Source organism: Acanthopagrus latus, chromosome 6, assembly GCF_904848185.1.
Source record: "Acanthopagrus latus isolate v.2019 chromosome 6, fAcaLat1.1, whole genome shotgun sequence".
Lineage (NCBI taxonomy): Eukaryota > Metazoa > Chordata > Actinopteri > Spariformes > Sparidae > Acanthopagrus > Acanthopagrus latus.
Genome location: NC_051044.1, coordinates 17,565,923 through 17,587,734, shown reverse-complemented (window position 1 = coordinate 17,587,734; position 21,812 = coordinate 17,565,923). Strand labels below are relative to the sequence as shown.

The 21,812-nt window shown below is 40.6% G+C and overlaps 3 protein-coding genes across 4 annotated transcripts; 2 read left to right on the top strand and 1 right to left on the bottom strand.

Annotated features, from left to right (window-relative positions):
- Nucleotides 1-177: 177 nt before the first annotated feature.
- On the top strand, nucleotides 178-4,532 carry emc3 (ER membrane protein complex subunit 3). 2 transcript variants are annotated; one of them, XM_037099820.1, is made up of 9 exons: nucleotides 178-520; nucleotides 910-1,081; nucleotides 1,181-1,238; nucleotides 1,402-1,495; nucleotides 1,587-1,691; nucleotides 2,127-2,208; nucleotides 2,336-2,415; nucleotides 3,568-3,650; nucleotides 3,734-4,532. In XM_037099820.1, the coding sequence occupies exons 2-9, from the start codon at nucleotides 927-929 to the stop codon at nucleotides 3,860-3,862; spliced, it is 786 nt and encodes a 261-aa protein (XP_036955715.1). In that variant the 5' UTR covers nucleotides 178-520; nucleotides 910-926; the 3' UTR covers nucleotides 3,863-4,532. The 2 variants fall into 2 exon arrangements, with proteins under 2 accessions (XP_036955715.1, XP_036955714.1); XM_037099819.1 differs by having other exon boundaries at nucleotides 184-537.
- Nucleotides 4,533-4,758: 226 nt separating this feature from the next.
- Nucleotides 4,759-18,530, top strand: usp4 (ubiquitin specific peptidase 4 (proto-oncogene)). The gene is made up of 22 exons (XM_037099813.1): nucleotides 4,759-5,057; nucleotides 6,422-6,549; nucleotides 6,682-6,812; nucleotides 6,899-7,025; nucleotides 7,163-7,308; nucleotides 8,170-8,231; nucleotides 8,355-8,501; nucleotides 10,493-10,610; nucleotides 10,700-10,873; nucleotides 11,003-11,161; nucleotides 11,536-11,760; nucleotides 11,974-12,057; nucleotides 12,186-12,280; nucleotides 12,379-12,561; nucleotides 13,121-13,353; nucleotides 13,552-13,773; nucleotides 13,872-13,942; nucleotides 14,026-14,141; nucleotides 14,234-14,383; nucleotides 15,634-15,737; nucleotides 16,161-16,249; nucleotides 16,454-18,530. Exons 1-22 carry the CDS (start codon nucleotides 4,906-4,908, stop codon nucleotides 16,574-16,576), a joined length of 3,039 nt encoding a protein of 1,012 aa, XP_036955708.1. The 5' UTR covers nucleotides 4,759-4,905; the 3' UTR covers nucleotides 16,577-18,530.
- Nucleotides 18,531-19,437: 907 nt separating this feature from the next.
- Nucleotides 19,438-21,371, bottom strand: gpx1b (glutathione peroxidase 1b). The gene is made up of 2 exons (XM_037099821.1): nucleotides 21,076-21,371; nucleotides 19,438-20,028 (listed from the first exon to the last, which is right to left on the bottom strand). Exons 1-2 carry the CDS (start codon nucleotides 21,286-21,288, stop codon nucleotides 19,678-19,680), a joined length of 564 nt encoding a protein of 187 aa, XP_036955716.1. The 5' UTR covers nucleotides 21,289-21,371; the 3' UTR covers nucleotides 19,438-19,677.
- Nucleotides 21,372-21,812: the final 441 nt, after the last annotated feature.

The following is a 21,812-nucleotide window of genomic DNA, read 5'->3' as shown; positions in this document are numbered from 1 at the left end:
GTAAAGAGAAATCTTTATGCATCATTATGCATCACTAACCTCAAACTGAAGTGTTCAAATGTAAGAACCACTAAATCATCTCATTGAAAACGCTATTCCAAATGTCTTTTGCTCCCAAAGTGTAGTAAATACCCTGCAACATGTCACCTACTGTCACCTGCACAGTCAGCCCCGAGTGCCACCATGGACCACACCGCAGGCAGAGAAGGACACCGGCGGCTGGCCCCGGACAGACACTTCCCCCCATCACCGCGGGGTGGCGCTGCAGTCCCGATGAGATGCGGATGAGCAACCGAAGCACAAAAAAAAAAAATCTGCTCTCATCCCTGGAGAGAACACCACAGCGCAATGGCCGTGTTGGTGGATGCGAGCTGTTGAATACTATACAATTTATTTAACTACCTCACAATAGCGCATGTTTTGCGTCTGTCGCCGCTGGGAAAGACTTTGCAGGTGGTAGCCGCGGCGCTAAGACGACTCGCCAGCTCCCACCGACTGTGACCCGGGCATCAGGAAGAAGGTAGCCAGCTGGCTAACGTGAGTGTTAGCGAACCATTAGCATCGGTTGTTTTAAATGTGTGGTAGCTTCACACGTCGTCACCACTCGTCCTTATACGAACAGGTCGTTTTCACTTTGTGAAGTAATTAAGTTATATGAGGTTGTTTAAAGCTAATTCATTAGCTTGATAAATGTTATTATTAGCTGACGTTACCTTAATGACGCTGGTTAGCTAAGCTAGCTAGATGGACTTAGAGTGACAGCCCATCCCTCTGTGGGGTCGATGTTCGGTCACAGCTTGAAATACAGCTTCTAGTAAACTGTTACAATGAGCAGTCTTTATAGTGGTAGGACTAATAAAAAGCCATGTTATAAAAGTAAGTATTTCTCGCTGTGTCTTTGATCCTCAGTTAATCTACCAGGCTTTATGGCTGAACCGGAGCTTCTGCTGGACTCCAACATCCGACTCTGGGTGGTGTTGCCCATTGTCTTCATCACCTTTTTTGTCGGGGTCATCCGTCACTATGTGTCCATCCTTCTTCAGAGTGACAAGAAGTTGACGTTAGAACAGGTTTCTGACAGGTATGTAATCTTCAACTTTAAGAGGGGCACCATATTGTAAAACAAAATCCAAATTAATTTCAATTTATTTGTTAACATGTGTTCATACTCCCAATACAGCCAGGTTCTGATTCGGAGCAGAATTCTGAGGGAAAATGGAAAATACATTCCCAAACAGGTAGGGAGTCCCTCTTTATATTGTTTCATACATGCTATTCTTCACCAAATGATTTCTCCAACTGATCTTAACACAGTTGTCTCAAATATAGGCAACAAAAACTAAAAAAAAACTGGACGCTGTATTTATTATGTATGTTACTGATTTACTGTCTTTGTTTTAGTCATTTTTGATGAGGAAGTTCTACTTCAATAATCAAGAAGATGGATTTTTCAAGAAGACCAAAAGAAAGGTTGTCCCACCATCTCCAATGACAGGTAATGCTTGCTTATATAGCTTGTAAGTATTCATCATGTTGTCTCTTTATTTATTTATTTATATTATGTTTCACACTGTGTCTTCTAACAGATCCCAGCATGCTGACTGACATGATGAAGGGAAATGTCACCAACGTGCTTCCCATGATCCTCATTGGAGGCTGGATCAACTGGACCTTTTCAGGATTTGTAACAAGTAATGCTCTGACTATATATATATATATATATATATATATATATATATATATATATATATATATATATATATATATATAACTGGCCTCAGGCACAAAACAGAAGTTCCACAGAGCCCCTTTCACATTTTTAGTATCCTACTTGTTGTACAATAAGATTCCAGTGCTGACTGTGTGGGATTGTTTTCAACTTGTGCAATCCAAACAATTCCAGTGTGTTGTCTTTTTATTTATTTATTTATTTATTTTTTTAAATGGGGTCATTTTAAAAATTCACTTTGTTTTTATCAAAGAAATATTCTCCTTTAATCTGTATTCGTTGCCATTAAGCCTTTTAAAAACATAGTAGAATTTATATCAGAACTATGTCATCATATATATATATATATATATATATATATATATATATATTCCTTTCTGTGCTCTGATTCTCACAGCTAAGGTTCCCTTCCCTCTCACTCTGCGCTTCAAGCCCATGCTGCAGCAAGGAATAGAGCTGCTCTCACTGGATGCCTCCTGGTAAACGAATATATCAAGATGCAAGGAGATAAACTGCATTAGTCATTGTGCATTAATATCAGGATGCGTAAGCTAGTTTATGACTGTCCTGTTAAGTGGTTTGTTTGTTTGTCCATTTATCATCTAGGGTGAGTTCAGCGTCATGGTATTTCCTCAACGTGTTTGGACTACGAAGCATGTACTCTTTAATTCTGGGCCAAGACAATGGTAATATTTGTTCATGTTAAGATAATTGAATGTTGATGTGTTCATGAAAATGCTTCATATACTTAAAGTTCACAACAGTGATTACAGCCTTATCATCGTACAAGTGGTTATTTGATGGACTTTTGATAATATTGTTCAGCTGAACAATAGTTGTGAATGTAAATTATAATTCCTATAAACAGGAATATGAACATGAATATGAAGAAAACAACATTCAGTTTTAGTAAACAGAATCTGAGAGTAGTTGCATTTGAAGGTTTAGTTGCAGATGACTCCGGGCCAGTGATTTAAAAAATCAATTGATAGAGCTATATTTAACAATTTTTAGCATTTTAAATATATATTGATTTCTTTTGACAAGCCTGAGGTTGTTTAATGCTGGATGTTGGGTTTCTTTGTGAAGGACTCGGGTCGGATTTAACTTGCAGTCCAGAGGAAATGACTTTATGAATGTTCTCAAGTGTCTTGTCTCAGGGCCTCCCTCTGCTTTGCTAACAGAGCAGCAGCAACTAACGTTAATTTGGAACGTCTGGCCTCAGGCACAAAACAGAAGTTCCACAGAGCCCCTTTCACATTTTTAGTATCCTACTAGTTGTACAATAAGATTCCAGCGCTGACTGTGTGGGATTGTTTCCAACTTGTGCAATCCAAACAATTCCAGTGTGTTGTCTTTTTATTTATTTATTTATTTTTTTAAATGGGGTCATTTTAAAAATTCACTTTGTTTTTATCAAAGAAATATTCTCCTTTAATCTGTATTCGATGCCATTAAGCCTTTTAAAAACATACATTTCATTCTGGTCAAAAAAACATGCTCTCTTGCTTGTTACACATAAAGGGAGGCATGGACCTGCATTTACAAGGTGGTCTACTAGCAATCTGACAGCACTGTAAATTACATTTACATAAATACAATCACAAATAATCCGTTTTTGACTGTAACACTATTATAATACATTTATTTTGTTGTGATGATGTCAAAATTATGACTGGACATTTTGAACTTGATTTGGAAACCTTAATAAAAGCTTTAAATTAAAAAAAAAAAAAAAAAGTAACCTTATACTTTTAATAAAGCATGTGAATTTTATAATTCTGTAACGCAGTATCTATGGTTTGCATCCAGATAATAATTTCGTCAATCCCCCACAGGTGCGGATCAGTCGAGGATCATGCAGGAGCAGATGAGTGGTGCTGCCATGGCCATGCCTGCAGATACAAATAAAGCTTTCAAGGTAGTATTGTAGTTGGAGCTCGATGGATTAATGAGTGTGGGTTTTTCTCTGCTGTTCATGTGATGTCTGTCCTTGGATCTCAGGCTGAGTGGGAGGCACTGGAACTGACTGACCATCAGTGGGCGCTGGAGAGTGTAGAGGAGGATCTGATGAGCAGAGAGCTGGACTTTGACGGCATGTTTAGCAAGGAGCTGCCGAGCGGCATCTTCTGATGGCCTGCTCACTTCTACTTGGAGCCTTCAGTTTGAATTTTTTGATCATTGCAGGGATTTGTTTTTGATCCCTTCATGTTATGCAAAGTTTACATTCACTTATCTGTGGTCCTTGTCTTTTCACATGTATCACCTTTCCACAATATCTGAAAGGACTTCAAATACACTGGTTCTGCTGCTGTCTCATGCAAATTAGAGGCCATTGCTTTGTTGTCTCACCTTTTAGACAAGGAGACTTTTGGGAGAAACTGAGTGTATTTTGCTTATTGAAATGCATTATTATTAGCTTGCAACTGTATGCCATTAGGTAATAGAATATGAACTACCTAGTGTTTTTCTTCTTTTCTTATGCCATGCACAGCTAGACCAGCTGTCTCCATTTTCATATGTATCATCATGTTTAAAAAAAAACAGGGCACTACCATTTTCCAGGTCTGAATGATGTCTATTTAATTATACTTTAACAGTCTTTGATGACTCCTCTGTTAGGTCATAGGTCAGCTGTTCTGAGTCAGCTGCTTGGAGTTGGAAGCAGACCCAGAACTGATTAGTTGTTGGCAGAGAGTGTGTTTGTGTGATTGAAAAATTGTTTTTGATGTATGTAGACAGTTTATTTTGTAATGTAACTCCCCTGTGTTTTGTACAGCATAAAGCCTGTTTTGACTAAACACTTGGTTCTTCGTCATTTGTGGCAATGCACCCAATACAGTTTGTCATTTGCATTATTATGCAAACGAGTAATTTGACTAATATTACAGTCAGCAGCCACACACAAGTTGAAGTACCTGGAGAAGATGCTCTGAAGTCATAACACAGTACAACCCCCCCCCCCCCGCTTTGGTTCACTGTTTGCATGAAACAGCGCCATATGGCATGTGGCAGTCCTGTGGCAGTCCTGTGACCGGTGTGGCGGTGGCGATGCTGCAGCAGCAGCTCTCCTCTGATCGTACAGGAAGAAGGTTTCCTCTGAGCGGCGCCGTGCTGCTGCTCGCCCAGGCGCGTCTCTTCCATCCGCTCGTTCACGATACCGGCACACTCGCTGCATGATGGCCGAGGGAGGCGGACCCGAGTCGGGTGGCGCGGCTGACTCCGACTCGGAGCCGGTAGCCGCTCAAATGCCAACCCCTTCAACGGAAAGTCAAAAACAGACTATTGGGTCACTTTTGAAAACAACTCTAAGAAAGGGCGACGAATGGTAAGAGTAGGCTCCGGCTAACGTTAGCTGGGGTGTTTCAGCTAGCGTTAGCAAGCTAACGTTAGCGAGTGAGCGACAGGAAATGCTAACATGCTAAAACTAGCAAGCTAACGACACCAGTGGTTGCAAGTCTGAAATCGAAAGCTGCTGTGCTATCGATATTTTGGCATGCTAGTGATTAACAAGTTAGCACCCCCTCTGCTAGCCCGACTTTACAGTTTACCTGTGAGGAGTTGTGCTTGTAGCAACAGCTATTACCGCAAAGAGCCAAACTAACACGGCTAGCTGAGTTGCTTATTGGGATAGTAGCGTTACTTGACGCTTAATGTTAATAGGTGGTCTGTGATAAGGCTGATGAAGTGGCTAGTCGGCTGATAGAAGAGGCCCTGGATTCAAAAGCAGTGTGTTCTCCTGCCAGTTGTATCGGCTCGGAGCAACTTAAGTAATATTAGCAATCAGGAAATGGGCCCGTTTATGGGAAAAAGAAAGCTATGTCATTCCCTGTTTGTAGAGACATGCCTGTTAGAAGTAGTCCTACAGGTTTCTTAACCCGACCTGGGTTAGCTAACATTGTTTGAGACTGTAAAGACAATCCAGGCCGGGGCATTGTGCAGCCAGATGTATTAAACATCATTCACTTTAATAATTACATATTACAACAGAGAATTGTCAGATCAACGTACTCCAAGTGGCGAATTTGTTGTTAGAAATTGGCACAAAGGAGAGAGCATGCCCTATATTTTATGTCAGCTACTAACTTGTCTTCTAACACGTTCATACATAGCTGTTGAGATTAGTCAGAGCCTGTCTTTAGATGGTGTTTTTATGATACTTTTAGTAAGCTGAACTCCCTTCCTCTTGTTTTTCAAGCTGAAATGTACACTTTTGCATAGCTTGGAGAAATTCACCCCAGGTGAAAGGGCAAAGATAATGCACCTTGCTTTCACCGTGGCACCTATATGAGGCTGTTTAGATTAATTCTGACAGTGGTTGCATGTAAACAGGGTGTCATGACCCCAGTGTCAACTATACCAACACTTGCTGCTAGCAAGCCTATTAGCTAAAGGAGATTCTTGCTCGGGATGAGATTAAGTCAAACTAGCTTGCTGTTGCTATATCTGCTAATGACAAGGCTGTTTGTTGTTGCATTATGTCATGGGTTTGGACTGAGTGACTAAGACTGAGTGCACTGTCTACAAACCAGTTGCAACTCTTGATACATTGCTGCCCTTACTCGATATTTTAAACATAATAGGTGACCAGAAAATCCTTTATGAAGTCACAGATGCTCAGGAGAAACTATAATGTGTCTTCAAATTTTCATATATTTGTCATTAACCGTCACCAACAATGTTGTTTTTCAGGTATCTGATAGACAGCCGGTGGTTCAAACAATGGAAGAAGTACGTAGGCTTCGACAGCTGGGACATGTACAATGTTGGAGAACGTAGCCTGTATCCAGGACCAGTTGATAACTCTGGGCTGTTCTCAGGTAAGATTGTTATCTTTAAAGAAACATTAATGGGGTGTTGTCCTTGAGAATAACACAAATCCCACGCTGACATTAAAGGAGTTGTTTTTTTTTTCAGTCTGTAGTCATCTTTTTGCTCTTTTCTTCTTATAGACCAGGAGACTCAGGCCCTGAAAGAGCACCTTATAGATGAGCTGGACTATGTCCTTGTACCCACTGAGGCGTGGAATAAGCTTGTCAGCTGGTACGGCTGCCTTGATGGCCAGAGACCCATCGTCAGGAAGGTAATGCTGTTGACTTTATACTTTACTTTTTTACTGTGACCATTCAGTTATGGATTGGCTTCCTAAATGTGTTTATTTTTCTTTAGGTTGTTGAACATGGCATGTTTGTCAAGCACTGTAAGGTGGAGGTCTATTTGCTGGAACTGAACTTGTGTGAAAATGACAACATGGAAAATGTGGTCACACGCCATTTCAGCAAAGCTGATACAATAGGTGAGAGTTCTGTGTATTTAATTTTGCATTAAAAATAACCAGATAAATGTCCAAATACGCACTGGAAATATGTTGTTGGCCACTGAATGTGTCTCATATAACATTATAAGCGAGTGTTGCTTATCCCCTCTTTCCAGACACTATAGAGAAGGAGATGAGGACCCTGTTCAATATCCCATCAGAGAAGGAGACACGGCTCTGGAACAAATACATGAGCAACACGTACGAGCAGCTGAACAAGCCCGACAGCACTGTACAGGATGCTGGTCTCTTCCAGGGGCAGGTAGAGTAGAGCTTTGTTATTTAAATAACTTTAAGATCATCCTTGCTTTTTATTTTGAGGAACACCACCACATCCAAGTAACATGCTGGTACTCACTTTGCATACATAATTCATTTGCAAGCATTGTGCATAATAACAGGAACATCCGAGTGGCTAATGCAATACATTAACCCTGGAATTATGTTGTGAAGGTTTTAATGTGGTTATGGCTGTGGTTTTGGTCTATGAAGATTTTCAAAGCTGAAGTCTGTGATGGTGTGGAATTGCAAATGATTAGCTGATTGTCTGCTTAATGAATCAAAAGAAAATAAGATGCCAATTGTGATAATCGACTGATCATTTCATAAGTTTCCAAGCAAAAATGTCAAACTTTCAGTTGCTTTTTTTTGTTCGTCAATAAAGAATCTTTATGTTTTGGACACAGAGCAATTTGTTTGGCTCTGAGAAATTGTGATGAGCATTTTTCACAATTTACTGACATTACATTCACTAATTGATTAATCACAGAAATAATTGGCAGATTAACTGATAATTACAGGACCTTTCAAAGATGTGTTATTCAAAGCCTTTGTATTGACATGTATTAAACTGTAAAGGTGTTAACGCTACAGTGCCTTTATACTCTTGTATTTTAAAATGAGAAATAAATTAATCCAGTTAATCAGAGCAACCATTGCCTAAAACTGTAAATTTAAGTTCCAAAAACAGACAAATTACACTCAAAGTGAGTGGAGATGTATCTGCAGCTGCTTAAGTTTGGCAGCATTTACCACTCATATATTATTACATTTTAGCCAGAAACATTATAGATCTGATATAGTTGATTGTGCCAGTCTGGCTCTCATTCATTTTTTCCCAAAGGTGCTTGTGATTGAGAGGAAGAACGAGGATGGAACATGGCCCAGACAAGCCTCCCATCCCAAGTAAGCAAATACCTTGTTGTTTTTTAGTCATTCAGAAAAAGGGCAGAAGTTGATACCTAATGTAGACTAGACACTGAAGTTCGAGCTACTTCTCTAAGACATGATTTTGCTCTTCATCGTCAGATCCAGTACCACCCCATCCAGGAATTTCACTACCTCCCCAAAACTCTCCTCCAACTCAACAGCCAGTATCTCCTCAACAGTAACCAATGGAGACAGCAGCTGTAGCCCAGGCTACACACTGAACAACAGCACCTCCTCCGGCAACAGGCAAGAGTTGTTATCGGATTTATCACCTTGTCACTGTTTCCATCATTTCCATCTTATTGGCTTTTACTGTATGATTGATGTATGTTTAAGGACTGCTGTTCTTTGGTCATCCTCTACACATTACACATAACAATTAACCGTAAACCTAATTTGTTGTACTTGTGCCCAGTTGTTTTCTCACCACTCGTAGTTTTCAGTTGTGATATTTTCAAACACTCATCGTGTGTTATGGTCAGACTTGACAGTTGGGCTTTTCTACTGGCATTGGCACTTGGCTTTTCGAGTATTTACGGCTGTTCTGTTGCTTCAGTCGTCATTAGTTAGAGACACACATTTATGCGGGTAGCCCTCTTGTAGTTGGAAATGAAAATCCCAGCCACACTGGGGTGAAATTAGTAGACAGTTGAGCCAGCAGGTGTATGGAAAAGCCCCAAATGGACCAGAGAAAAAACTTAGACATAGAATTTCTCATGCAGGTGAATTGTGGGGAGGATTTTCAAGCAGTTCTCTTGCATTTAAGACATTTATTGAATCAGTGAAATGGTACATCAGTCAGTAGCGGTTCATTACTTACCAGAACTCTATGAATGAGGTATTTAAATACCAAAGAAAGTACAAAGACAGATTTTTTTCCCCTTGTCCTTCTCTTACACTCTGCAGAAGTATGAAAATATACTTTTCCTCTGTCCATAATACCCCTACCCATTATCTTATTCTACTTCTGCTTTCAATCATTTTAATAGTTGTCAGTTTTCCAATTGCAAATCATGTGTGCTTTATTTGCTTATTAATGTGCGGAGTAACAGTGAATCTTAACAGCCATTTGAAAGCCGGCTGCTGTCAGTACATACATGTGGTCGGTTGCTGTAGCAGCACATTTTAGCCATGGCATGGTGAGGAACATGTAATAAAAGAACAGACTGTTCCTGTACTGTGGCTGCATGGGTTCATTATGGGCTTAAGGCGCTTATATTAGCGCTTCATGAAGTTTGCTGCTTCCTAGAGTTGATTAACTGGTTTGTGAAATCAAAGGGAAACATGCAGTTGGATTAGAAAAAAAATAAGCACTGTGTTTCTAATTCATTTGGTACATGTAGGTTTATTCAACTGAACTCCATTTTTGAGACTGATTACGTTAAAGGCATGAAAAGGCATTTACAATATTGTTCCACCTGCGTTTATGTCAACAAACCCACAATTTTACTGTAGTTCTTGAATGCAGGATTTCTTGCAGGGATGTTGTATTGTATACAATTAGATGCTACCTCAGTATAGATTATATTGCCACAGCTTACACCAGAACAAAACAAAATGGTCCAATGAGACCTTATTAAGAATACCGGTAGTTTTAATATACAGAGAAAGATTTGTGCTGCTATTCACAGTCAGCGCAATGATTGTTGCCGGACTAGTGCAGTCAGGAATAGAGAATTCAGTTCTGGTGACATCTACATTCAATGCTGACTTGGTGGAATGGCTACATTTCCATCAGCACCTCAAGAGCTGGTTTGACATGTAAAGTAGGAGTAATATTTACAAACCACTTTTAACTGCACTGTAAGTAGAAGAGCACCACAATTAGTATCCTGCTCAATTAAACTGTGTGTGCGCTAGATACACAAATTGATGTGTAAAATTACATGCTACAAATTTGACTGAATTTTTAAATGTCAGACCTTATTTAGACATGAAACAAATGTGACATTAAACTTTTCTTGGCCTTTCATAAGGATTTGTAGACTGAGCGTGCCATTAATCTAATAAGAAGAAGATTGTTGTGGCGGTGTCTTACCCACTCTTACTTGCTGACAGTTCAAAGAGGTGTTCCTCATATGTGGTTACTGTGTCTTTCGATGGTATTTTGTCAGTCTGATATTATATCCTCATACCATTTTGAAAATTATGTTTATACATACGCCTGAAACAATGCCTTAATCACAGCACAATGTCTTTCGAGTACATCAACAGTAACAAATCTTCTCTTCCAACAGATTGGGGGGCTACAATTCATACAGCTCCTCCTACAACTACAGAGAGTCCCAGTCACAGCCAGGCCTATGTGGTCTTAGTAATTTGGGCAACACATGCTTCATGAACTCTGCCCTCCAGGTACAACAGAACTTCTACTCAGAGAGTCTGTCACCATAGTTTTGGGATATCCTGTTCTCACAATCCACTTTTTGTTCCTCCTCTTCTAGTGCCTGAGCAATGCATCTCCACTCACAGAGTACTTCCTCAATGACCAGTATGAGGCAGAAATTAACAGAGAGAATCCCCTGGGAATGAGGGGTGAGATAGCTGAGGCCTACGCTGATCTAGTAAAGCAGATGTGGCTAAGCCGCAGCAGCTATGTGGCCCCACGCACCTTCAAAGTGAGTTGTGTCAAAAAACTCTGTTTAAAGTGAATGTAAAAATGTTAAGAAGATCTATTCCTCATTTTTTTTTTTTTAAATTACAGACAAAGTAAAAAAACAAACAAAACTTGCTTTTTTTGTTTCCAGACCCAGGTTGGACGCTTTGCCCCCCAGTTCTCAGGCTACCAGCAGCAGGACTCACAGGAGCTGTTGGCTTTCCTGCTGGACGGGCTTCATGAAGATCTGAACCGTGTCAAGAAGAAGCCTTACCTGGCCCTGAGGGATGCAGAGGGCCGTCCCGATGAGGTATAGCACATACGTGGGAATGGTGGGATGCTGTTTTTGTGGTAGTGTTATTTTAGGAGCATTTTATTTATTTCTCATATATATTTACAGCAAATTCATTTATTCAACATATTCCCTGCTTTGTTGTTTTATGATCTATGAAATTGAAATGAGCTTAACATTTTTAGGAGATTGACTGAGCTACAAGGCTTGCTAGTCTCTGATGACTAGACAAAGCATAGGATTTTTATGCTGCATATTTTGTGCTTTGATCTGCTCAGATTTTTAGGAACAGCAGACAAAAGGCCCTGAAGAATTACCTTACAATATGAAGTTGCACACTTTCTTTTTGAGGTTCTGAAAACACATATAATGAATGTTTTTTGTAATCACAGATCGTTGCCAAGGAAGCCTGGACGAACCATCGTTTGCGAAATGACTCCATCATAGTTGATATTTTCCACGGCCTCTTCAAATCCACTTTGGTGTGCCCAGAGTGCTCTAAGGTGTCTGTAACCTTCGACCCATTCTGCTACCTCACACTGCCTCTACCCATGAAAAAGGACCGTACTATGGAGGTGTTCCTGGTGCGATCAGACCCTCAGTCCAGACCCACGCAGGTGAGGTGGAATTGAGCTCCTTTTTTTTTTTTTTTTTTTTTTTTTGCTCTAGACTTGAACAAATACTATTAAGCTTAAACTAACTGCAACAATAGTAGCATTGTTGTCTTTGTACTTTACTATTACTGAGTCCTGGATTTCTGAAAGCTATAGCATTTAATTAAGCAAGTTCGCTGGCTTTTATCATATCTCTTTTTATTCTTTGTCTTGCAGTATCGAGTGGTGGTCCCTAAACTGGGTGCAGTGTCAGACCTGTGCAGCGCCTTGTCCAAACTCTGTGGTTTCCCTCCAGAAAATGTAAGAGTGTTATACTTTAACAACACTAGCCTAAAGTAGTCTTTCTACTTCTAGCTTTACATTTTTACATTGTCTCAGGTTGAAATGGAAATCATATGTGCTAACTTGGCGGCGACTTTTTTTCCCAGATGGTGGTGGCTGACGTTTATAATCACAGGTTCCATAAAATTTACAGACGGGATGATGGCCTCAACCAAATCATGGAAAAAGATGACATCTTTGTGTAGGTTTTGTCGTTGACTAAACTGTTTTAAGTTAGCAGTTGTGGTTGCTGTTAAATGCTAGGTGGGTAATATGTATGTTTTGTGTTACTCTTTGCAGGTATGAGGTACAGGAAGAGGACAGCGAGAGGATGAACCTGCCTGTATATTTCAGGGAGCGCCACTCCAAGCATGCTGGAAGCTCCACGAGCACCATGCTGTTTGGCCAGCCTTTACTCATCACCGTGCCCAAACACAACCTCATAGCAGACGTTCTTTATGACAAGATCCTTGAGCGGATTGGGTAAGAGCTTCTTGTGTAGCAAGGGAGGAAACTACATGTTTGTGTAGTGATAGTGTGGACAGAGAGAGATAAGAAAGGTATCTTCAAAATGCTTTTTTCGTCCAACCAACTAGGGATGTTCCTTGTGACTTATTTCCCTGATGTTTAAGCCTAAACTTTTTGATTAGTCTGAAAGTAACTAAATGCTCAGAAAACAGTCAGTCAAAAAAATAATCTCAAAGGTTAAACATTATCTGAGAAAATACTGCATAGTGTATATTATATCTTGGATGCAGTCAGCCGATGTTGTTAACATTAGTTATGGAGTCTTATTTTTCTTTTGATAAAACAACATTTGACTGAGAAAATTTAACATTTCAGTGCCAGTAATGTGAGTTTTTAATTCATGTGCATTACGTTAATGTTCACCAGTAACATAATGAGTTAAACCGACTGCTATTTGGTCTCTATCCAAAACCTTCATTTATTTTCTAAAATGACAAAGAAAAGAAGTAAATCCTTACATTTAAGAGGCTAAAACCAGCAAATACTTAACATTTTTCCCTGTTCCCTCTTCCAGACGCTATGTAAAACACGCCCAGAGCCCTAACAGTGAAAGCAGGGCCTCAGCCTCGGCCTCAGCAACCTTTGCCAGCTGCAGCCAGGCTCCTGAATGTTCCACATCATCCAGTCACAATGCAAGCCTGGGCGGCTGTGGCAGCCCCCTGTCAGACGGGGCGTCCTGCAGTGCAAGTTCCAGTAATGGCAGCAACCACTCAGGGACCTGCAATGAAAGTAATGGGCTGTACGATGGTAAGCACCTAATATTATCTCTCTCTATATTTTGGGTTGAACTGTCCCTTTAAATAACTGTGAAGGACATACTTATCAGAGTATTGTTACCTATCAGAATATTTTTATACTAATCTGTACGAAGTATGCTTAAAAGTTCCACTAAAAAGTAATGTAAAAAGCAACCAAACAAACTCAAACTCCAAACTGTCTGTTCAGGTGAGGAGGAGGCCATGGACCACCAAGTGAGTCCAGAGCCAGAGAACGGCCACTCTGAAGAGGAGGAAGAGGAGACCTCTGACTTGGAAAATGGGCCGAAAGGAGACGCGGCCAGGCTTTGTTCTTCTCCAGCCAAGCTCTTCACTTTCAGCATAGTCAACTCTTACGGAACAGCCAACATCAGCCCGCTGCCTTGTGATGGAAATGTCCTCAAGCTCAATCGTAAGCCTTAGGCTTATTAACTTTATTTACATTCATTGCTTTTGATTTTCAAAGCCAATTTGTTTTGACACGCTCCCTCCCACCGCCTCTCTGTGTAGCACATTCCACAGTGGCAATCGACTGGGACACGGAGTCAAAAAAACTATGTTATGATGAACAGGAAGCAGAGGTCAGTGGGATTACATTCATCACACTATCCTGTGACAGGATGCGCAAACGGTCTATTTATATTTGTGTAAATATTGTGTGCAGGCCTATGAGAAGCATGAGAGCATGCTTCAGCCCCAGAAGAAGAAAGCCACTGTTGCTCTGAGGGAATGCATTGAGCTCTTTACAACCATGGAGACTCTTGGAGAACATGACCCATGGTAAGGGTTCAAAACTGCAGTCTAAACCAGTGTGAAAACCCTCCCCTTTTTGTCACTGTATTTCTCACACAAATATAATCCTTTTTATGCAGGTACTGTCCAACATGCAAGAAACACCAACAGGCCACAAAAAAGTTTGACTTGTGGTCGCTGCCACGCATTCTGGTAGTTCATCTAAAGCGTTTCTCCTACAACCGCTGTTGGAGGGACAAGCTGGACACGGTGGTGGACTTTCCCATCAGGTATACAGGCAGTGTTTTGGACAAATGATGTGCAGGGCCTTTAAATCGTAGCTTGAACTTAAAGGGGCTCTGTGGAACTGCTTTGTTGTGCTTGAAGCTTGTCATTTAGCCAGTGGTTTATGTTATCAGATTTCAATTCTAAACTAACATTAGCTACTGTTGCTCTCTGTTAGCAGAGTGGAAAAAGGCACTGGGATTAGACACTTGAGAGCGCTGATAAAGTCGCACCCTGGGAAAAAGCCAGGGAAAATCCAACCCAAGTCCTTCACAAAGAAATCCAGTCCAGCAGTATTAAGCAAATTAAAGAGATTGTCCACAGGCTTGTATAGGCAACCAAGAGATACTGAATGTCTGGAATGTCTCTTCACTCTTGCATGTTACAGTCATGGGCAATAAGAAAACGACTTTAAATTGCTACTAGTTGTTGTATAGTGCCCTTTTAATACATTCCACAGTTGGCTGGAATATCTTGCATCTAAAGGTTTGAATGTGATATTTCTGAATATGTTATATGTGCTTTAGACTCTGGACACCACTTGCAACTGAATGCAGCACTAATCATTAATTTTATTTATGTCCGATGCACGTTATTTCTCTCTGTTTTAAAAGTAGTGTTTGTCATTTAAACAATGTGCCAAACTAAGTGAGAATCACTGCAGTGTCAGTGCTACAGCTACACCAGAGGGCGCTTTATTGTGAAACTCAAAGGAGACCTGAGAGACCTGAGCAATGAGGAAATGCATTTTTTATTGAACTTGCCAGTAATGGACTCTTGCCTTCAGAGAATTGACATCGTACTCCAAGAATTATAAAACCTGTGTCCTTGCCAACTCTTTCAACTCTGCATTAATCGACAATTTTTGACTTGGTACAGTACGAAACTTCCCTCTGTGTTTTAAAACGGAGAAGTTTCCTCAGATTTATATGGCCCAACGACTGCCTGTCTCGATCCGGTGTGTGTGTGTGTGTGTGTGTGTGTGTGTGTGCGTGTGTGTGTGTCACATAGTCACCTCTGTTAAGGAACTTGATCCACCCGAAACAAGGAAGCAGAGAAATGTTAGTGGCATCATGTTCAAAAAAAAAAAAGGCTGACTGCCTGCTTTAACACACAGTCGAACCAAATGCTGTGTTTTATTTTAAACTGTTTTACATGTGTTAACGGAATATTGTTTTTTTTTTCCCTTGGGAACTTTGCGTTTATTAACTAAATTCCAATGACATTGCACTGATTGCATTTTCTTTTTTGTCAGGGATCTGAACATGTCGGAGTTTGTGTGCGACCCTAAGGCCGGCCCCTACACATATGACCTCATTGCCGTGTCAAACCACTATGGAGGAATGGGAGGTGGTCACTGTAAGTCATTGTTTGTTTGTTTTTTCTCCTTAATTTTGAATCTCTTCTAGAACCCACCTTACACTATCCCTCCACATCAATATGCCATAAGGAGCTCTCGAGTGTCCTGTGTTATTTTCAGCCACACTCTTATTCTTTTGCCAGGAAAGTTTGTTTAGTTGTCAAACACTCTCAGTGCCAACAGATGGTGTGCTGAACGGCCACTGTGCCTCCATGGAGGCGACAATCACTCACATTACAATATGGCAAAGTGCCTCACATATCTTTTGTTCTCGGTGGACTCACTGACAAGTTTTTTTTTTTTGATTTAATTTTTTTATTTTCTAAATTGCGCTTCGAAGAGAACTGTTCTGATAGCAGCTCCTCTGGGTAAACACATGGCCCCAGTATCTGTTTAACACTGCTCTCCGCTTATCTTAACAGACACAGCGTACGGCAAGAATAAAGTGGATGGAAAGTGGTATTACTTTGATGACAGCAGTGTCTCCTCTGCCACTGAGGACCAGATCGTGGTGAGTTTTGACTGTTTATCGGTCATAGATCTGTGTATCCTGTAGTTAAATACCCTCACATTTGCAGTACTCTGTAATCCTTTTGTTTTTTTAATCTGTTATCTGATGTTTGATCATAAGCCCTCGGCCTTCTTGGATTTCTATCCTTGGTGTTGGGTATCCTTGTTTTTGTAGTGTAATCCGACCCTTATCCTCCCTTCACAGACTAAAGCAGCCTACGTGCTGTTCTATCAGCGCAGAGACGAGGAAGCCCCATCCAAACCTCAGCCTTCAGCCTCGCTAGGAGGAGCACCAGAAGCAGCTGATGACCACATGGACACAAACTGAGGAGCCCACATGACGCGGGAAGGGACACGCACTGAAAACACACACAGCAAATAGAGACACTCGGACTCACACACAAAGCTACTTTAGTGACGGAGGACTCCACAGACTTTAACATTATTAACCCTACCTTCCCCCATATTTTATTTTATTTCTGTCTCGTATGTTGTCAACTAGAGCCTTGTCAGAGGAGTGACCTGAGAGACTTCCTCCCTGCAGCTGGGGGGCCTACTGATTCCTGAACATAGTTTACTAGTCTGGAACTAAGAGGAGTATAAATCAATATAGATCCTCTCACTGGATGAACAGAATGTTAGAAGTGCCCTCAACTATGTAGATAAACAAATTGTTTCTGTTTCCCACAACAACAGTCAGAAATATTAAAGGAAAAAAAGAAGCCAAATGTTGTTTCAACCAAAGCGCTCCAAGGTATTTATGATGACAAGACATTAGCAGGACTCTGGTGTGGTAGATTGATCTGTGGTCATCTTGCTGTGCTGAGATAAATGCGACCTTATTCCACCTGTGTAGAGTGGAAGTATGATGGGGTATCTCGCTGCTGCAGACTAACTGTGGCAGTTAAGCTGTGTTGCAATCCAAATCACAGACAGGCATGTTTTGTTTCAAGATTTTAAGATCTGACATGTTGTGGCACAAGCCATTTTGTGACCTCGCCCTTGTTCAGCCATCATTTTATTTTTGATGTTGTTGTTCTTTGACGCACAGTATGGGTTCTGCTTTCTCTCAGACCCTAAACCTATGGGAGGAGTCTCACCCTGCTAGCAACTTTTATTTTACTTTTTTTTTGTAATCACAATGCAAAAGCGGCCTTTTGATTCCTGCAACCTAACTAGAAAGGAGGCACTTTGAATTCTCCATGAGTACATGATCTACCTGCTTCTGATGTATCTAGACATGACAGAATTGTATGGTTCGGCCTTAGCATTAAGGGTTATGGTCTGTCATACACTTCCAGATCATTTTAATGTGTCTTATGACCATATTTTCATTGCTGCCTGATTGGACCCCCCTAGCTCACCTGCAATGGCTTGTCCTTATTAGTCTTGTACATTAATGCAGCTCTGTAATGAAATGGCTATGTTATTTGATATCTTCAAAGCACACTGAGTGAAGCAAAATAAACTAGAATAAAAGTGGTGCTTTAATTCATGAAACTTGAAACTTGCTCCTTGTCGGGAGGAACAATCATGCGTCATCAGACAGGGTCAGGACAGCATTACCTTAACAGCATTCTTGCTGAACGCAGCCATTTTGGAGCCATTAGTTTTCCATCGCAGCTGTTTCGTAAAACATGACAGAAGTGTGTCTGTTGGTAGCATCAGAAAATAATCCCTTTGGGTCATCTTTATGGGGTCTCTATAGACACACAATTGTCACAGGAGGCACAGTTGTAACAGGTGTCTTGTGTGAGTGTGACTGAGTATAAAATGGAATACTTTAATACTCAGTCCCAAAGGTCTTCTAGTAAAGACAGCTTGTACTTAATGGATTTCTTCCTACAAGTCTTGTCCTGTGGCATCAATTCTGCACTTTGTTGCATAACAGCATGTTGATGTGAAGGGCCTCCTGGTGCCCCTTTTTCAGCTGGTTGGTCTTAGCATCTTTATGTCGTTCAGCAATGACTACCTAAATATAATCATGTATGCCTATGACTAGAAAAGCTTTACATCATATCTGTAACCCTAGATAGTCAGTCGAAAACAACATTCAGCTGCCAAAATGCAGCGAATCTTGCTTTCTTCCCCATAAAAAAATAAAAATCATGTCAGCAATTCAAAACTCTCTACAATAACCGAAGAGATGTAAATAATCACACTATTGAAAATAGGTGTATAAATTCTTGTCCTCATATTTATCTTATTGCCGATATCAACAGTATTTGTTTTTAACTGAGAATTATTTGAATTCAAAGTACAATAAAGACTGGAAGCCTCAACAGGTTGGTTTGGTTGGACTAATTAAGTGCACAAAATTGTACAATACAACCCCAGTTCCCAAAAAGTCGGGACGCTGTTTAAAACAAAAATAAATATACACAGAATGCAGCATTTTACAAACAAACCGTTTACCAGCAATACTTTTACAAAGAGTTCCCAAGCCCATGTACTATTCTTTAAAGATGTGTGTTTCACAAAGTGGTGAATCTCTCCTCAATGCACCTATTCATGATACCATCTCCTGCCACCACTGAACCTGTTTACCTGTTTAACAGGTGTTTTTAGGAGCATTCCACAACTTTCCCTGTCCCAACTGGTTTGAAGTCTGCTGCTTGGATCAAATTTCGAAAAAGCTTATATTTACCCAAATCAAAAAGTTAAGATAAAACTAACCTATCACATTCTGTTTTATGTTTTACACAATGTTCCAGCTTTTAAGGAATCTGGGTTGTGTACACACCTCTGGGCTGTGATTCTCTACCGAGCTGGCAAAACCTCAGTGGCGGTTGTGAAATACCTGGATTGCAAAATGACGTGTACTTGCAGGTGATGCAACCGTAATTACACACCATTCGTGCTGACTGGTTGCAAGATGTAGTACGATCTGTAATCTGGTGTAGACTCTGGGTCAGTTATCAGACTTTAAATTCAGGGTGGATACTTTTACACATTGTTACTTTGTCATCTGAAGGTTTCATGTAAGAAAAATGAATAATTTTAACAGGGACCTTTTTTTACGAGAAGATCTAGTTCATTTTTAAATGTTGTTAGGGTTGGATTTTGAATTAAAAAATATTAAATTGATGCAAACTTTCAGTGCAACTGATGACTTCAGAAGTCATGTTTGGGTTAAAGATACAACACAAAAAACTGTGAAATCTTGATATAACTTCAGAGACAACCATAAACTGTTTGAAAAATACATTTATTGGTCTGGTTAATACATCACACCACAGCTGTGCTTGACATGCACCCAATGCAGCTGAAAACATTCAGCCTTTTACATTTGATCAGATACCCTCCTCACAACTAGCTTGGTTTCAGAGGATGTCTTCATATAGTAAAAGAACAGAACAGAGCAGATTGTGTACAGGTGAGCACATCTTGTCAGACTGTTTTGGACGGAAAAAGTGAGCTGACGGGCCTTCAGTTTGCCTTCTCGAGGAGCTTCTTAATGTCTCCGTCGATGTCGCTGGTGAGGAACTTCCTGCTGTAACGCTTGAAGGGAACTCCGTCCGGCCCAATGAGGAACTTCTCGAAGTTCCAGGCCACGTCGTTCCTGCAGACCGGGCTCCAGATGATCAGCTTGGGGTCAGTCATCAGGGCGGATGGCTCGTCGCTGGGGAACGGGAGCTTTTCCCTCAGGAACACAAACAGGGGATGGGCATCCTTTCCGTTAATGTCTACCTTCTCCAGGAGCTGGAACTTTGGCTCAAAGCCATTTCCAGGACGGATGTACTTCAGGGACATGAGGATTTCATCATTCTTGCAGTTCTCCTGCATGGGTTGATCAAAGGATTAGGTGAAGAGCTGTGGCACACACAGACAACTATACAGATATTCTGGCAAAATAAAATAAATGAATGCATTCATTTGCCTGTAGATTTTCACAGTATTGCAGGTGTATGACGAACGTTGTGTGAGGGGAAGTGATACGAAGAAACCATCAAACAGCATGATTAAAGAGGAACAGAAACTATATTTTAACAGCCTGACATTTCACCTTTAATTACACTTTGTATTAGCAGATTATCACAAATGCTGACAGTCAATTAATGGCTAATAACATCCTTTGATGCTTTTAAATAAGCAAACCAGTGTAATCCACAAGTGACCTTGAGTATGAGCCCACAGCATGACTCAGAGTGTATTTACTCCTCTTTCAACAGAGCTGGCTCAGTCTTCTCAAGGCGGCTTTATCTTAAACAGGAAACACCCGTCCCACACAGACTGACACTGTTTAACCTCCCTCTCGTTAGAAGACGCCTGCCCACTACCACAATTCAACGCAACGGGTTAGTAAGATTAATGCTGTTACCACCGAGTTAATGAATGACACACACAGAGTAATGAAGTAGTTACAGAGCACACACACGACGCCACAGAGAACAGCTTTAATAGTGTGGTGTGCCTTTGGTTGGTCATCTGACAACAACACCACAACTTCCTCATTAGAGAAACCGAAAAAGTAAACGACACGTGAAATGAAATGAATATGCATACCATTTTTAACCATTATAATTATGTATGTTAGTCAAATATTTGGATTACTGTCTGTAGCATAGTAAACTGACTAAATATATGTCCACAGCTAAACATAAAAACAGGTCAGTAAACTTGGAAACTAGGAATAAAGCACAAACAGAACAAAACTACTTCCATTTGATTACATTCAGATTATTTGCAAGGGTTTCATCTCCTCAATTTACAAAGAAGTTGAAAATGTAACCACTGAAGTTTAAAAGCAGCAGAAGAAAATAAAATACACTACAATCACAGCCCCAGTCTGCCTGGAAGTCACACAGTGCTGGCTACTGTCCTCACCTGGTGGCCGAACTGGTTGCAGGGCACTCCCAGGATAACGAGCCCCTTGCCGGCGTACCGCTCGTGGAGCTCGTTCATCTGGGTGTAGTCCCTGGTGGTCGTACCTCAGAGAGACGCCACATTCTCAATGAGGACAACTTTCCCCTGCAGGGAGGAAAAATTAAGTGTTTCCCCTGTTAGTAGTTTGGCCGTGAGGTCGTAAAACTTCGCCATGGTGCTCGTCTGCCTCCTTCACCCAAGTGCCCCGATACTTTGCTCACGTACCAGCGACACTCTGCCTCCTTCAGCGTCTTCAGCCAACCTTTGTATGGGCGAAGATCTTGTATTCAGATGTCAAGATAGTTCACACCCTGGCGTCACAGTGTTTGGCCTGGCAGGATTGATAAAGTATATAAACTGATAGTCTGTCGCAATGATTAAATAGTAAAAATAAAATCTTTAAGACAGAAGGATATGACAAAACAAAACACAGAGTAAATACACATTTTGACTTTCTAAGTCATAATTATAAATCATTTTACATCTCATAATTCGATTAAACAAATCCCAGTTTATATTTTCTGGGTCACAATGTTGACGCAGTGATATTTTCCTTATTTCCCTCATCATGAATATATCATTTTTTGTCATTTCGACTTCTTCATCTATTTTCTTTTTTGTCAAGACATTTAAGCCGCCAAAAAGTTTGTTTAAAAAATGTATTTTAAAAGGACTAACTTTAAAGATGGGCAAGACAC